Below are 16,030 nucleotides of genomic sequence, written 5' to 3'. Positions count from 1 at the left end.
ACTCTGTCAAGTAGAGCCACTGGAGTGATCCCTGGGGTGAATTGACTATTTCCCATCCACTCATCAAGATTTCTCTTTAAGAGGGCCAGTGAGGTGCTCTGCTTGAAATGTATGGGAAGTCCATTCCATAGCATGGGCAATCTCTGTCTCTAGTCTAATAACTCAGATAAGCTGTGTTTGAGCAAAGGAATCAGGCAAGGGTGTCCTGTTTCCCCTTTGTTATTTGCTTTATATTTAGAGTCACTGGTATGATAATCGAGAAAAGTTGGCTCTATCTACAGATGATATTATTTTGTACCTGATAAATCCAGAAAAAGGACATCACTTTGTTGTGGACCATTTTGATACAGTTTTAACCCTTTTCAGGATATAAAACTGATGAAGACAAAACAAAGACTATATCTGTAAATTATGTATCCACACACAAATTGGTTCAGCAATACTCACATTTATGGGGACATTACAAGATGAAGTATTTAGGAGTATGGATTAAAAAGGCTTCTGTTACTGCAGCTGGGGATATATGGGAAGAGACTAAACAAAAAAAAATAAAAACTGAGAAACTGGAAACTCTTATTTATGGGTATAAATAATAAGACTAGCTTTGAAGGGATACTTTAGAGCTACACAGTTAAGGCTCATATACATAACACAAACAAAGTGTTCTAATTCAAAGTAAAAATGGATGATGAAGAGAGGGAGAAGTTCAAGAAAAAAAAAGAGAGGAGGATTTTGGATGCACATCCTTAAGGACAATAATAACAACCATACAGAATATATAGCAGAAAAGAATTAAGCCAGTAAGAGAAAGGAGATTCTGCAAGTATGGAGGTAATAGACAAGAGGGGGTTGCAATTTACTGGAGAAACCTGGCAAAGGAACCAAGATACTTGGAGCAAATAACTCAAGCAGGAAAGGTAATAGAGTGGGATGTGGCCAAGACGACATCTGGATTGCAGGTCACAGACTACCTTCCCTACCAAGTCTTGATCTCAGAGTACAGAGAACAGAAAGGGACAGGATGATTTTAAATGAAAGCCTGCTCTGATAGAGTTTTTTGCTAAATCTACAACAGAAGCAGCTGTTTAAAGATTGATAATTAGTGGGACATATAAAATATTGCATGATAACTATAAGGATCAGTCAGAGGAGTTTACAAAAGATTGAGAAGAGACTGAAAAAGCAATTTACAGGAAAACAATGAAAAGACATACGTACAGCTCTCAAGTATGAAACCAAGTCCAGAAGGTTTAGGATCTTTGCTTGGTAGTGTTTGCATAATCATAGAGTAACCCATAGGAATTTTTATACACAAAGCAGACTTAAAAGATTTTTTTTCCTCAAGTAGACAACAAATGTTGGAGGTGTGATGGAAAATAAAAGAAGTAAAAGGGGAAAATATGTTTGGGAAGTGTAATGAATTGGCAGACTTTAAACATTCCCTATAGACTACTCTATCAGAAACACTGGGTCAGCAAATGGCTGTAACTAAGATAATTATTCTTTTGAGCTGGGATACAGGATATGAACTGCCTAGACACAGTAAGGCCTTATTAAGTTTAATTCTGTTGGCTGCCAAAAAAATCAATTACTAGCAAACAGAATCAAAGTCTACACCATCTGTATTTGAGATACTGAACATTATAACACAGATAAAAGAACTGGAAGAGGGATCTTTAAAAAACGGAAGGAGCAAATAACACAGAAGTAAATGGAAACTGTGGGAACAACACAAGCAGAATAATTTTTAGGAGAAGGAGGAGTGAGGTTTAAAAGAAGGCAGGAATTCAGCAAGTTTTTGTAATTTTGGACTGATGACAGTAACAAAGAAAATGTATGTGATATACATTGCATTTAAATGGAAAATGTTAAAATTGTTTGTTTCCTTTTCTGTTAATGCATGTTTGCCTATGTTTTAAGTGATAATTTAATAAAGGTGTTTAAAAAATACAAACATAATAATAAAATAAATAGACTTAACCAGGCAAGTAATAGAACAGTCAGGTCAACACTGCTGAAGGTCTTTTGCATGTCGAGAAAAATGGCAACAGGCATGAGAACTCTTGTTTCAGGCTTCTCAGGATGGAATCAAACACTGACCAAAGGGGCACTCACTGTACTATGCCTAAACCAAAAATCACATGCTGCTCTTAGACACTAACACCTCGTGTCTCAACAAATTAAAAGATCTGCATTGTAATTTCTTTTTGCAAATTTTTAGTTAAAGCTCCTGAATGGGCTGCTTTGTGTCTCTTGGATGAAGGCAAAGCAGTGCAGCTCTTGCTGCACTGCAAATGGTAGATAATGTGGTTAATGGTCTGTACAAAGAAACAGGGTATATCTCTAGGAATACAGGGTGAAGTCAATTACTGTCAGAGTCAGCAAGTTCCTTTAAAAAGAAACTAACTGCACATATTAGGACTTCAAAGAAATAAAATTAAGGCAGATCTTTGTCAGGCAGCATCACTTAACTTCAGCATGTATCAGTCCTGTTATCTTTAAAGGCACAGCCCAGAACAGAACCTGTGTTAAGGGTATGCTGGGAGTCATGTGAAACATGAAGAGGGACAGCTCTCTCCTTACAGTGATGGGGGACAGTCTGATGTCAGTCTTCAATTTTTTTCTCTCTTTTTGGCTGAAAGTACAGCAAGTGCTGCTGAATCTATAACGTAAAAAAAGCAGTTTAATCTTTATCTAACAGGTCTTCTAAAATTAGAGGCATCCCACTTGCAGCAATGGACAGCCAGTGGCTTTACATACGTGTCAAGCTGCATCTCTTAAATTCAACCCAACCTTTGTTTCTGTTCTCTTAGGCAACATCGTGTATCCATGCTCTCAAACCCTGCGTCTCACACTGGGAAAGACTACATCCTGCATAAGTGAAAGCATATTTGGTAAATATGGCTGTCTTATAAACATCCTGACAAGACAGAACTAAGGTGCTACTTACTACTGCAAGTTCCATGTGGATCTCTTGCTGTTTAAGAAGAAATGATGTTTGGTGTTAATTATGGGTAGCAGTTTCATTTTCTTTCTTTTTAAATATATACACGTACATATATATATATATATATATATATATATATATATATATATATATATATATAAACACACACACATATATATATACATATATATATATATATATATATATATATATATACATATATATATATATATATATATATATATATATATATATATATATATATATATATATATATAAATATATATATATATATATATATACATACATATACACACACACACACACACATATATATATACAGGAGGTATTATACTACTATGGGAAATTTGTCCATGACAAATGGGTAATGATCCCTCAGAGAACTAGGAAGAATACAGTTATTCTGTACCCATTAAAACATTCAGCATTTATCAGTCCCATGATCTGTAAAGGTACAGCCCAAAACAGAGTAGGTGTCAGATATACTATACGATACAGTGGTGGATCTGATAATTTGTGTAAGACTACATGTTGAAACTGCAGTAGATATTAATAAAATTAAAAAAGTGTATGTGCAAACCTCAAAGCCTGTAAACCCAACAATGTAAAACAATAATGTAACCCGAACAGAATAAATACTGTAAGTTACTACAGGCTTATTTAAGAACTGCTATACTTTACAGTTATTACTACTACAAGAACTACCATAGCAAGTCAACAACAGAATTTCTCTTTTTTTTTTCTTTTTATGCATATTTTTGGCTAGGAAGGATTAACCCTTGCCCAAACTAATAGAAATTTGAGCAAATTCATCCCATTAGAAGAAATAATCAGGAAACCACTTTTTATGTGTACAAGGTAGTTTCTTGTTAAGCTGTTTAATCTCTATTCATAGCCGCAAAGTATGACTGCACTAAACATAGCATACTATGGTATTCTGAAACACTGCAAACTCTGTTAAAGTCTAACTCCAGTATTCGGCTGACTGGGGGTGTGGGAATGTCCAACCAACTTGCACTGAGATCAAGCAGAACTGTTTTTTTTTTTTAGATAAGTTACACAAACTGAACAGCAGTTCACCAATTCAACAAGTATGGGGCCACTGTGATCACTGAAGAACCCAGCAGAGTTGTAGGATGTAAACTTCAAACACCTAAATAAAGCATAACTGGAAATTCTGAAATTCAGAACTGAAATTCTGGGGTCTCAGGTTTGTCCCTAAAAATGTAGTGAAAGTAACAGGGCTGTGGGCAGGATCATACAATTTAATGAGTCATACAGTAGTGTAAAACTTTATTTTAAAGGAGACGGTACAATGTCAATATCAAAGACACATACTCTGCCTCTTCTAACATACATATGCAAAAAAAAGATACAAGTGAGCCAGCAAAGAAGATAACTGCTCCAAAACGAGAGAAAGCTGATACATTGTTAGTTATCAAATTAGAAGCTTAAGGATTTTACTGCATACACTTAAGCTTTAAATATGTATTTTGGTAAGGTCCAGACTGGACACTCCTGAAAAGTTGCAAAAGGTTGGGCATGGTCTTCATGAATGACAGTTGACCATACCCGTTGCTGAAAGGACCTACTTATCTCATGACTGCAGAAACTCAGTACACATACCTCTCAACCTTAGCCCAATAAATATGGACAAAGGTCCAAAAAAATAAAGACAGATTTTAAACACTGCTTCTATAAACTTAGAAAGTTGCTAGTTTATCAAGATTTTTGTTAATATGCATTTATGAAGGATATGAAGACAAATTCAGTTTATTAGAAAACCACAAATTTTGTGAGGAACAGACCAAAAATATGAGGCAAAAGTATGGACGCTTTGTGAAAATCTGGAGAGCTAAGGGAACCAAATGATATTGCCAACATCCTGGCAGATAGGTTCAGTGCTAACTTTATCTCCCCTTATCTCTCTCACCCCCTAAAAGGGCCCATCTCTATACCGGAAGAATGCAAAGTTCCTGTAATCATAGCTGCACAGGTAAAAACCACACTCTCCAAAGCCAAGAACACAGCATCCATGGGACCTGACAACATCCCAGGCTGCGTTCTATACGAACTACACAATGAACTAGCACCCCACCTAAGCACCATGTTCAATCATAGCCCCACCTCAGGCTTTGTGCCCACTGAATGCCACACAGTGGCTGTTATCCCACTCCACAAAGGGGGAAACCACGGACCCCAGGAACTACCGCCCCATTAGCCTAACGAGCCTGGTCTGCAAGGCCATGGAATGTATCATCAAGGAACTTATAAACAAAGACATTGGTAATCTCCAAACTCTGGACCCCACCCAGTTCGGGTTTGTAAAAGGCAGATCATGTCTCGTAAACCTGATAGACTTCTTTGAAGGAGTCACCAAAGCTGTAGACGAGGGTAAGGTGATTCACACAGCCTATCTAGACCTCGCCAAGGCTTTTGACACCACCCCCCCACTCTGGAATTACAGATAAACTCACTAAACTAGGTATAAATCCCTATGTCACAAGATGGGTTGCCAACTGGCTCACTGAGAGAACCCACACTGTGAAAGTAGCAGACTCCAAATCCGACTTCAGACCAGTGACAAGTGGAGTACCACAGGGTTCAGTCCTGGGTCCTCTCCTGTTTGGTATCTACTTTTCTGAAGTACAGGCTAACATAGAAGGTCTTTGGCTAATGAAGTTCCATAATCGAAACTCCTAACGATGTGGGCATCCTACAAAAGGGCCTCACTGAGACAGATGCCTGGTGTCAAAGACATGGCCTCAAGCTAAATGCCAAAAACTGCATTGTCATCCCCTTTGGTAAAAACTCTGTACCCATGTGCTACCCCCTAAGGTAGTAGTCTACTTAACACCAAAAGTGTGATAAGAAACCTTGGGACAGAGGTGGACAGTAGTCTCTCCCTTGATAATCACATCACCACAGTAGTCAGGTGGTACACCTTATCACAAAAGGTTTCTCATCCAGGAAAAAAAGAGGTCATTGTTCCCCTCTACTTGTCACTCATTAGACCCATTAAAGAGTACAACGCCCCTTTTGGTATGTACCTCACAAGACATCTACAACAACCTGAAAGGCCGCAGAAGTACCTCACAAAGAGGATTACTGGCCTCAAACAGATGCCCTACGCATACCGTCTCAAAAAACTCCAGCTTTACTCCGTCGCATATCGCCTACTCAGATGTGATCTCTGACTATCATACAAAGCTATGTTAAACCCAGAGCTGTTGGACCTGCTCCACCTAAAGAAATCCCAATCCCTCCGAGCTACATGCTCTAGGGACCTAAACCTTGTCACAACAATAAACAGAACATGCTGGAGGGATAGATTCCTGTTCCAGAGACTTCCCGTACTTTGGAACAAACTACCAATCTATATCAAACAAAGCTCCTCATTAGCAATCTTCAAGAAAAATATTGATGATTGGATGTGAAATAGGAAAATCACCCCGGGGGATCACCCCTGTGCCTCTGCTCAACAGGAGCACAGGAAAATAATTTTCTTGGGTGGCGAAAGCCAGGGTACCTTTTTGGCTAGGCTTATATAGGCCCTAGTATATATATATATATATATATATATATAGCCTAGTACCTACCTATGAACCTATGCCAGTACTTGGTAATTAATAGTAACTGCAAGGTTGCAGTGTTATATGCCCCGAAAAAAATACTAGTAACTAACTTTAAAATGGCAGGGATCTATTACTGCACTAGAGAATTACCAAGTACTGGATTTTTCACTGGCAGGAGCAATGTTTAGGTGCAGAGATTGCTATAGTGCAGACTGTAACTGATTAACCAGGACCAACACCTCCTAAACTTTCCCCAATTTCACCTATCTGTCCCTCATAAAATGTATTTTTTGTTTGGCAAACTGTGGAGGGCTGCAACACCTAAATAATGACACACATTTCTGTTTCACATTTCATATCCTTAATAAAATACATGCTACTGTAACACCTTTTATCCCACAAATTTCTAAATACTTAAAGTGCATCTTATTTTGGGACTCTGTTCCTTATTATTCTTTATCTGTTTCTTAAGCTATGAGGTTGAGAGCTATAGGCATGGTCCACATTTAAATTAATATACCATGGAAAAATTCAGCATTTTTTTTTGGGGGGGGGGCACATCTTAAGTGCTGGTGTATATAAAAAAAAGTGTGGGTACCCCCATATCAACTAGCACACACAATTTCACAGTGCAGTACTGCATACGTTTTTCCTTCCACCACTGAAAAAAATTGTAAATACATGTGGATAGGGTTCAGGATCCTAGGCGGCGAGACATTTCCTGTGGTTCATTTGGTTGGAGACACATAGCTTAAGTAACATTCAGCTGCACAGACATATGGTTGTTGCAAATATCCTGTGGACAAAGAAATACGTGTAGTGTCTTGCACCTACAGCTTCAATAACCAAATGCGCAGGAGGAAAATAATGTCCATGCCCCCAAAGCACCAAGAGACTGCAGGCAGTACAGTGGGCATCTCAGCTGCAGTAAAAATGCAGTGCCAAATGGGAAGTGCCTTTACTATCGGTGTGAGTGGACCACTGCCCCCTTCACTATGGCTGCAAAACATTACCTAAACATAACTGTGACTACAGTAGCGTGCATAATTTCTTCCATGTTGCTGCACATTTGTACACGTTGTACTTGCATAAATACTGTACACCAAATACAACGCATGTACTTGTTTATCGAAGCTGTGTGCATGGTGCTGCATACTTCTCTTTGCTGACAGAAAATTTGTAACAGACAAACATCTCTACAGCTTAATGTCACTTCAGCCATGTGCTCCCAACCAAATGTACGGCAGGGAAATGTGCCTATGTGCTTGAAATCTAAGAAAATCGCAATACAAAAGTTTAGTTAAACTTTCTTAAATAAATATAAACAAAGTGGTCGGCAGTCTACACCTCACTCTCAGATGTTCTTGATTTTCAGGGACCTGCCTGATTCTGACTCAAATTTTAGCTCCGTCCCTCTTCATCCTCTTAAACTGGTGACATACGGAGGCAATGCTGGGAAGTACACTTAACTTAAGCAATAACGACACGACAATTAGACTTATTTTATTTCATAAAATGAATATTAATTAAACTCCCCTTATTTTGTCAATGTTTCAAGATAATGATACTAATATTTTAAAAGTGATCCTGATTACTTTTTGATTTGTCCCTAGTTCGCCGACAGCTATGTTAAAGATCCATTAAGATGCAACTAAATAAAAAATCCCATAAATCCTTGCAGCAGCCCGGGGAACTAATTCGGAGATTCATAAAAAAATCACGTAATATCACGCCAACCAACCAGGATGAAGAACAAGGATGTCAACAAACAGGCTTGGTACACGTGACAGCAACACAACAAAAATTCTAGCACGAGGCCAGTAGCGTTCCTTTTAGCGAATGTCAACAAGGTCACTTCCGCACCAGAAAGCCGAGGCATAACAGCAGTGTGTTGCCAGTCTTTCCAACGGTGCGTTGCCTGTCGTATCTGCACACTACACTTCAGACTCACAACGTCGTGAATATCATACCAAAAAACATCCTCAGTCTGCACAACTCTACCAATCATATAACAATGAAAGCCAACCGCAGGTTCACTTGTAACCAAAAGCAGGACCATGTAATGCATTGTTAAATATACCAAGCTAGGAGTGTACAGAGTCGCCTGATTCTCGGTTACTTTTACAGTTAAAGTGCACTGAAAAACATATACACATAGGTGCAAAACATACCGCAAAAGGGTGCAACCAAGGACTACATTCTTTGCGTATAAAAGAGTATCCTGCCTGGTGATGACAAACTTAAGAAAAAGTATTAAAAGGAGTGAGGGCCACCGTCATAAACTGGTCACCAATGAGGGGCTTTAGAGTTCAATTAATACTACTGCTGCATTACAACTTTAATGATCAGAGTGCTTACCTGGAAGTCGTACAGTGCAACAATGTTTTCATGTTTCAGCTCCTAGAAAAGAAAATAGTAAAATAGTAAACCCGGTTCTTAACATGAATTGCTGAAATGTGGAAGGGAAGACGTGTGTATGTCTAAATGTGTGCGTGTATTTATTTACCTTCAGTATTTTTATTTCCTTCCCCAGGAGAGTCTGAGACTTTGCAAGGTTCTTTTTGTTAATGCATTTTATGGCTGCTTCCAAGTCATGTTGCTGCGGGAAGAACAATAGTGATTGGTAAATTTATACTTTATTTAAATATTTACGATTAAATATTTAAAAACAGGTAAATAAACAACTGAAAGATTAAACTGTCTCTTTGTAAACGTATGTGGTGCCAACAGAATCATGACATTACACAGTGTCTACATACATGCACAAGCCCAGACATGTTTCCATTAGGTACCAGAAGTGGTACTGTGGTAGTAACTTTCTCCACATCAGTGAAAATGGTCACTGTAATTCACCCACAGTCATGGATGCTGACTTTAAAACGCATGAGTAATTAAGCAGCAAATGTAAATGTTCCAGGTAACCCATTCAGCATATGCTTGTGTACTTAGGAAAGGAGTACTGAAAGAAAAAAAAACACATTCTTCACAACAATTGGGGTAGCTAGGAATATTCATTGTGCTCAAATGAGATTTTTTTTCTGATCATCTCCTGGAAATGTCAAACCTCAAAAAGCACATAATGTTGGCAATAATATCACCTTTCCATATTTCAGTGATTAGCATTTTCATGGTTGAATATATTTTTACAATAGTAAGCGATGGTAGGGACAATAACATTAAGTTTGAGTATCCAGTGCAAAGTTTTGGATACAGCCTTTCTTCACAAAGACGCTTAATTGGAAGGTTTTGCTCAGGTGCCATTTCCTCTGCAGTAATTATTCGGCCCATGACTGAGCTAAACGATCCTTTCCTTCCATTTCATAATGCTTAGCGACACATGTCCAGGCAACCCTTGCACACTTCACCTGGGCAACAGAGATGAACATATGATACATACATGCTTCACCCCCTGAAACTAGTACCCATTTAAGAAGCAGCAACGTATGCTATTATGGCTAGCTGTTTTATAAAGTCAGGTTATGAGACAGGTATGTACTGCACAACAAAGCAGGCAGTTTACTTTTATGTCTACTAAATAACACGTCCCAGCTTTACTGGCTAATTAAGAATCACAGGACGGAGCACATCCTGTTCTAAGACTCTCACTACAACAGTATGCATTTTAATTTTGATGCTTTGTTTTAGAGTTAAGACAGACATGTAGAAGATCTCTACTATCTTTGGTACAGTAGAGTGTATTGTACTCAATCTGCCGACTAACTTCACACTATATAATCCACTAGATCACCGCTAAAGTACCCATCACACTCCTTTTCAAAATTTTACTTTGACTTGTACTTTCTGGAAGCTTAACGTAAAATGTAGTTAATTAATAATACAAACTGTACACAATGGCAAGTCCCTCATCAGAGTTCACAACCCTAACACAACACCAATTCAGGGCAATATCAACATCCCAATCTCCTAGTTGGCCCTCTTGCAGCAACTGGCTCTTGTTGCTTAATACAATGGAAATAACCAGAATGTGCAGCCTCCATACAGAGTACAGGCGTACAAAGCGAGATCCTCAAAATAACATACAAATACAGACCCTTTTGTTCTGCTTGGCTTATTTACCTCTTTGTGTCTCCCTTTGAACACCACAGCGAAGGCACCGTGCCCGATTAGGTCCTTCCTGCTGAATTCGAACTTCCCCACAGTCTCCATTATGTAAAGATCTCTGACTCTGCAGATTAATTAAAAATAAAATACAAAATAAAAAAGGGGGGCAAGAGGGGAATCAGGATCTTGCAGCCTGTTTGAAGTGCAGTGCTTGGTTATGGTCAAGCTCTCGGCAGCAGAGACTTTGTTTACATCCCACTTCCATGGGCTGCCTTTTCCATAAAGTACTACCCCTTTCACTCATGATAGCACCCAGGACTTTTTGTATCCTGTCCGATTATCCTGACACTACAACAGTTTCCACTCCATTGTGGTAGATCAGATGACGCAACTGTCAGTCATGATGAATCCTTTTAAAAGTGACAAAAAATGAACCCGATTTGTTTGTACACAATAGACACGCAGTGGGCTGAAGTCTCGGGTTTGGGTTAACGTCCGGCCTAAACACCGTTTTGCCAATGTCCCTTATCTTTATCTGACTTCGTCAAAAAACTGTGTCGACGATGTTAGAAAGAACAAATGAACAACTTTAGGATTATTATGTTAGCTAAACCGATTACACCACCTACTCTTAGAACAAAGACCAACGCTTTGCAAAGTAACTGCGAAGCGCAGGCGCAGTACGTCTGAGTACAGTTTGGAAAGGAACGGGAGGTCCATTTCTGACTCCACCTTCTGCCCTGCAGATTTAAAGAGACAGGGTGGCTTAGATCCGCGCTTCGAGCAGATAACAGTGGGTGAAGTCTGAAGAAAATATAAAAGAGAGAGAAAAAGAGAAGAGCAAGCGTTTAACCGAGTTGCTCCCTGGGATAGAGCCCATTTTGATGGAAGTCCAGGGAGGAAAGGTCCAAAGCAGTACGATGCACATAATTAATAAATCTAATAATTCACTGTGATGGTTAGGAGCTTGCATTAACGACAATAAAAGTACAAAGAACATAACAAACCTTGCACCAGATTGACATTGTATCCAACTTTTACATATTTCTCATGTGTTGACTTTTTACAGAGAAGTAGTTGTGCATGCAGGCAGTAGTGCGCAGGCGCTTGATTTGTGTACTCGCATATTTTCTTGAGGTAAAATCTTAATGTAACTACCCGAATCTTCACACTTGTTAATGAGATATGTTCAATATTATCATATTGATAAAGTGCTATGACCACAAATTTTGCATTGCCCCTCCCAAGATTTTCTTCTGTGGGAAGGTCAGCAAGGCTATGGATGAGGGGAAAAGGTGCATACCTGGATTTGGCTAAACGGTTGATACAGTATCCCGCCCGGGTATTGTTGACAAAGCTCAGCGAATTCGCTACGAATAAACCCCTACATAACTCGCTGGATTGCCAGATGGTTTACAGGCAGGACTAGTAAGACCACCTCGATTAAGAGACCAGTCACCAGTGGGGAACCTCACTGCTCCTTGCTTGGACCGCACCTATTTGGCATCTACTTCTCAGACGTAAAAACTAATGTCAAGGGCCTTTAGCTGACCAGGTTTGCAGATACCAGTCAATTGGACGCTATTATAGACCCATGACACAAACATCTTACAAGAGGGTCTAACACAAGACAAATGACTGGTGCCAAAGTCACAGACTAAAACTGTCTTATAGTGCCATTTGGGAAAACAGCCACTCAGGCTAATTACTTCATGGATAAGACACCCCTAAGAGCTGATCTGGGAACATACCTAGATGGTAATTTGGCCTTTGGCCAACATGTGGCCAAGGTAGTAAGAAAATCATTCTATGTCACCCAACTTATTATTTATTTGTTTACTGGGAAAATCCAACTTGGACAGAGCCCATTTTCAATGGAAACCTGAGGAGAAACACTCCAGATGTATGTCTTTGGAACGTGGGCAGAAACCAGAGCACCCGGAGGAAACCCACACAAATGCAGGGAGGACATGCAGACTCTGCACAGAAGGCACACTAGCCGAGAATCAAACCAGAGAACCTCTTGCTGTGAGGTGACAACATTAACCTCTGCACCACAGCGTCATCCATTATAAGTAAGGGCGTGGTATCCAAGTCCAAGGAAGTCATAGTGCAACTTTATTCGGTCCTTATCAGACTCATCATTGAGTATAATGCCACTTTCAGCATGTACCTTACCAAACATATGCAACAGTTGGAATGCCCACAAAGGTTCCTTTCCCGGAGGAAACGAGGGTATAAACACATTGTTCTATATGGATTGTCTTAAAGCCATATCTCTATACTCTGTCTCCTACAGGTTACTGAGAGGTGATCTATTCCTGGCATACAAGGCATCCTCGGATCCATCTGTGATAGACCTTTTGCACATCTGCAAAACAAACAGCATTAGAACCACTAGATCCAAGGATGAAGCAAAGTCCTTCCCAAACCCTATTTAAGTATAACCCTGACCATTGGAAATTCACTATGGGTCTGGCCCTCATGTCCCTAATAGACAGAGGCAGACAGTAATGCCCTAACATACCTCCCCCACATAACTTCTAGAAACTTTGTAACTAACATACCCCCTCCTAATAAATGCCTATGATACAAAGGGACACAATTGGATTGGATTGCACAGCTAGGCTTATAAAGGCCCTGGTGGTCATTAGGCTAGTATATACCTATGAACCAATAAAGATACATTTGCCCAAGGGTATATACATTATTAAATGACAGAAATAAACACAAATATTCCTTATCACTTACTATAGTGTGGCAAGTATTTAAAGACCTTCTTTTCAAAAAAAAAAGAAAAATTAAAAAGATAGAGCTCCTCTTTTGAGTTCTCTACTATGTATTTAAATGCCAGTACTATGATTTTTAATGTTCAGAGTATGAGAGATGTGACTAGCATGTTGTATCTGTTTGGCATTACTACCTAGTTCTGATACAACATATCAGCAACAAGTGTAAACTAGGTGTATTAGTGAATTTTGGTAACACTGGACAGAAAATGAAAGGAAAAAAATATTCAAGGGGTTTTCCAAATAGTACTCGATTCAACAGACTAACAAAACTCTAAGGCTGATGGAAGCTGACAGTCAGTGGAGACTCCATTTTTTTCCCTATCAGGGCATAGTAGCTATCTGCTGGAGTATATAAAGTCAATATGTATATATACACACACATGTATATATATATATATGTCTTCTCACCAGAAAAGAAGCCCACAGTTTGTAAACTTCTGATAGCTCACTGAAAAAGAAATGAAAGACATAATGTCTACAGTAATACATGTCATCTTGCTGATGTCAAGACACATGCACTGTTCTCTGAGCCATGTCAGTGATCATTTGACAGAGATAATGTAGTTGTCCAGTGTCTTCACACAGCCTGCTTCCTTCTCCACAAAACATATAGCGACTTGTTCTTACAGACAATACCCTGAGCCCAGACAAATTATATAATGATCATTCAACATTGATCATGTCTGAGTTGTGCTTTCAATTACAACCTGCTTCACTACCTTCCCATCAAAAAAAAGAAAAGAAAGAAAGAAAATCACATTCTGCATATCCTTTTGCTGTTAGTGGCATGAAAGTGGTAGAATGAATGATCACTGTGTCATTTCAACTCGATGTTATCAGCCATACATTAAAACAGCATACGTCCTTACCCATCCCACCCAAAAGACAGCCACCTTCTGTACCCCTTTGGTGATAGATTGTGATGAAAGTGAAATAATAAATGCCCAGTGTGATGAAAGGATGTGCTGTCAGCCATGTCAGAAGTAGGGCAGTGGATGTATGACTTGTGCTAGCACAGCTAGCTGGAATTTTGTAAATAATTATATGTCACTTGTATATCAAACTGATCGGTACAGATGCTTGTGCTGGAAATGTATTTGTGAGGTTTTCTTTTGTTAAAATGTATCAATAGTGCACCCTACTGGGAAGAAAAGAAATGTGCATGTATTATTGTAACTGAATTAAATGTATATGTTTTAATAGAGGACACTGGGACAGCAAAGGTTAACCAGCTAGCTTACTTTAACAAAAATAACGGAAATGTAAATGAGCTTTTAAACCATTAAAATGGTACCCCGCAGTGCTGAATAGGACCGAAGACAGTGGGTCTGCAAGAAGCCTTTGTTCATTAGCTCAGTAAAAAGAGTGGAAGCCCCATGCACTGCCATAAACATTTAGATGTATATTGTAGCTGCCTGTGCTAAATTCCTGTCAGCTTCAAAAGGGGATGCTGTAAGAACCTAGAGTCTGGTGACCAGATGAGCTCATTCTGCAAGCCTTCTTGGATATTATATTTTATAGGGAGTAATCTCTGAGTATGGAGTATTCTGTTTTGGGGAACCTGACTAGAAAGACTGCTCATGTATTTCATTGTGCCTTGCTCTATCAAGTAAGTTATTAGGGAATAGTAATTTTCCTAGATTCAGTCAGGAATATAGTGAAGTTTAGAGATTGTTTTTCTTTATTTGTATGAGTCTGTCCATCAACGTTGTTTTCAATATCTCCTGTGATTTGAACATATATGATATATTTAGTATTTTCATGCTCTTTTATTATTATTTATTATTAAATATATTTAAAACAGAATATATGTGTATGAATGAGAGGGAGGATAGAGGAATGGTGAGGATGCAGGGAGTAGAGGTGGCAAAGGTGGATGAGTTTAAGTACTTGGGATCAATGGTTCAGAGTAATGGTGAGTGTGGAAGAGAGATGAAGAAGAGAGTACAGGCAGGTTGGAGTGGGTGGAGAAGAGTGTCAGGAGTGATTTCTGACTGACGAGTACCAGTAAGAGTGAAAGGGAAGGTCTGCAAGAGGGTAGTGAGACCAGCTATGTTATATGGGTTGGAGACAGTGGCATTGACAAAAAGGCAGGAGTCAGAGCTTGACGTGACAGAGTTGAAGATGTTAAGATTTGCACTGGGTGTGACAAGGATGGACAGGATTAGGAATAAGTATATTAGAGGGTCAGCCCAGGTTGGAATGTTTGGAGACAAAGCCAGAGAGGCAAGATTACATTGGTTTGGACATGTGCTGAGGAGGGATGCAGAGTATATTGCAAAAAGATGCTAAGGTGAAGCTGCCAGGTAACAGGAAAAGAGGTAGGCCTAAGATAAGGTTTATGGATGTGGTGAGAGAGAACATGCAGGTGGTTGGTGTGACAGAGCAAGATGCAGAGGACAGGAAGAAATGGAAACAGTTGATCTGCTGTGGCGACCCCTAACAGGAGCAGCCGAAAGAAGAAGAAGATTAAATATATTTAAAACTTTTATTGTGGCTGGTCCTTGTGGAAAGTATTTAACCTTTGAGAGTGCTTATATTTATTTGGTGACACTGTGTGGGCCACTCCAAAATGCCTAACTGTCTTGGTCAACTACTACCATTTCTATTAGTATTAATATTACACTGTATAA

At 39.1% G+C, this 16,030-nt stretch overlaps 1 protein-coding gene across 1 annotated transcript in view; it reads right to left on the bottom strand.

Moving 5' to 3' along the window:
- ULK1 (unc-51 like autophagy activating kinase 1) overlaps positions 1 to 11,256 on the bottom strand; it is a 1,203,955-nt gene extending 1,192,699 nt beyond the window's left edge. Inside the window, exons 1-3 of the mRNA XM_044068766.1 lie at positions 10,621 to 11,256; positions 9,050 to 9,142; positions 8,902 to 8,943 (exon numbers count right to left, since the gene is read on the bottom strand). Of these exons, the coding sequence (XP_043924701.1) occupies positions 8,902 to 8,943; positions 9,050 to 9,142; positions 10,621 to 10,710 (225 nt within the window). The 5' untranslated portion in view covers positions 10,711 to 11,256. The remainder of the gene's footprint in view (positions 1 to 8,901; positions 8,944 to 9,049; positions 9,143 to 10,620) is intronic.
- Between the last annotated feature and the right edge of the window lie 4,774 nt (positions 11,257 to 16,030).

The sequence above is a fragment of the Protopterus annectens genome, chromosome 4.part0 (assembly GCF_019279795.1).
Source record: "Protopterus annectens isolate FY-2018-M chromosome 4.part0, PAN1.0, whole genome shotgun sequence".
Taxonomy (NCBI): domain Eukaryota; kingdom Metazoa; phylum Chordata; order Ceratodontiformes; family Protopteridae; genus Protopterus; species Protopterus annectens.
This window is presented reverse-complemented; position numbering and strand designations above follow the sequence as displayed.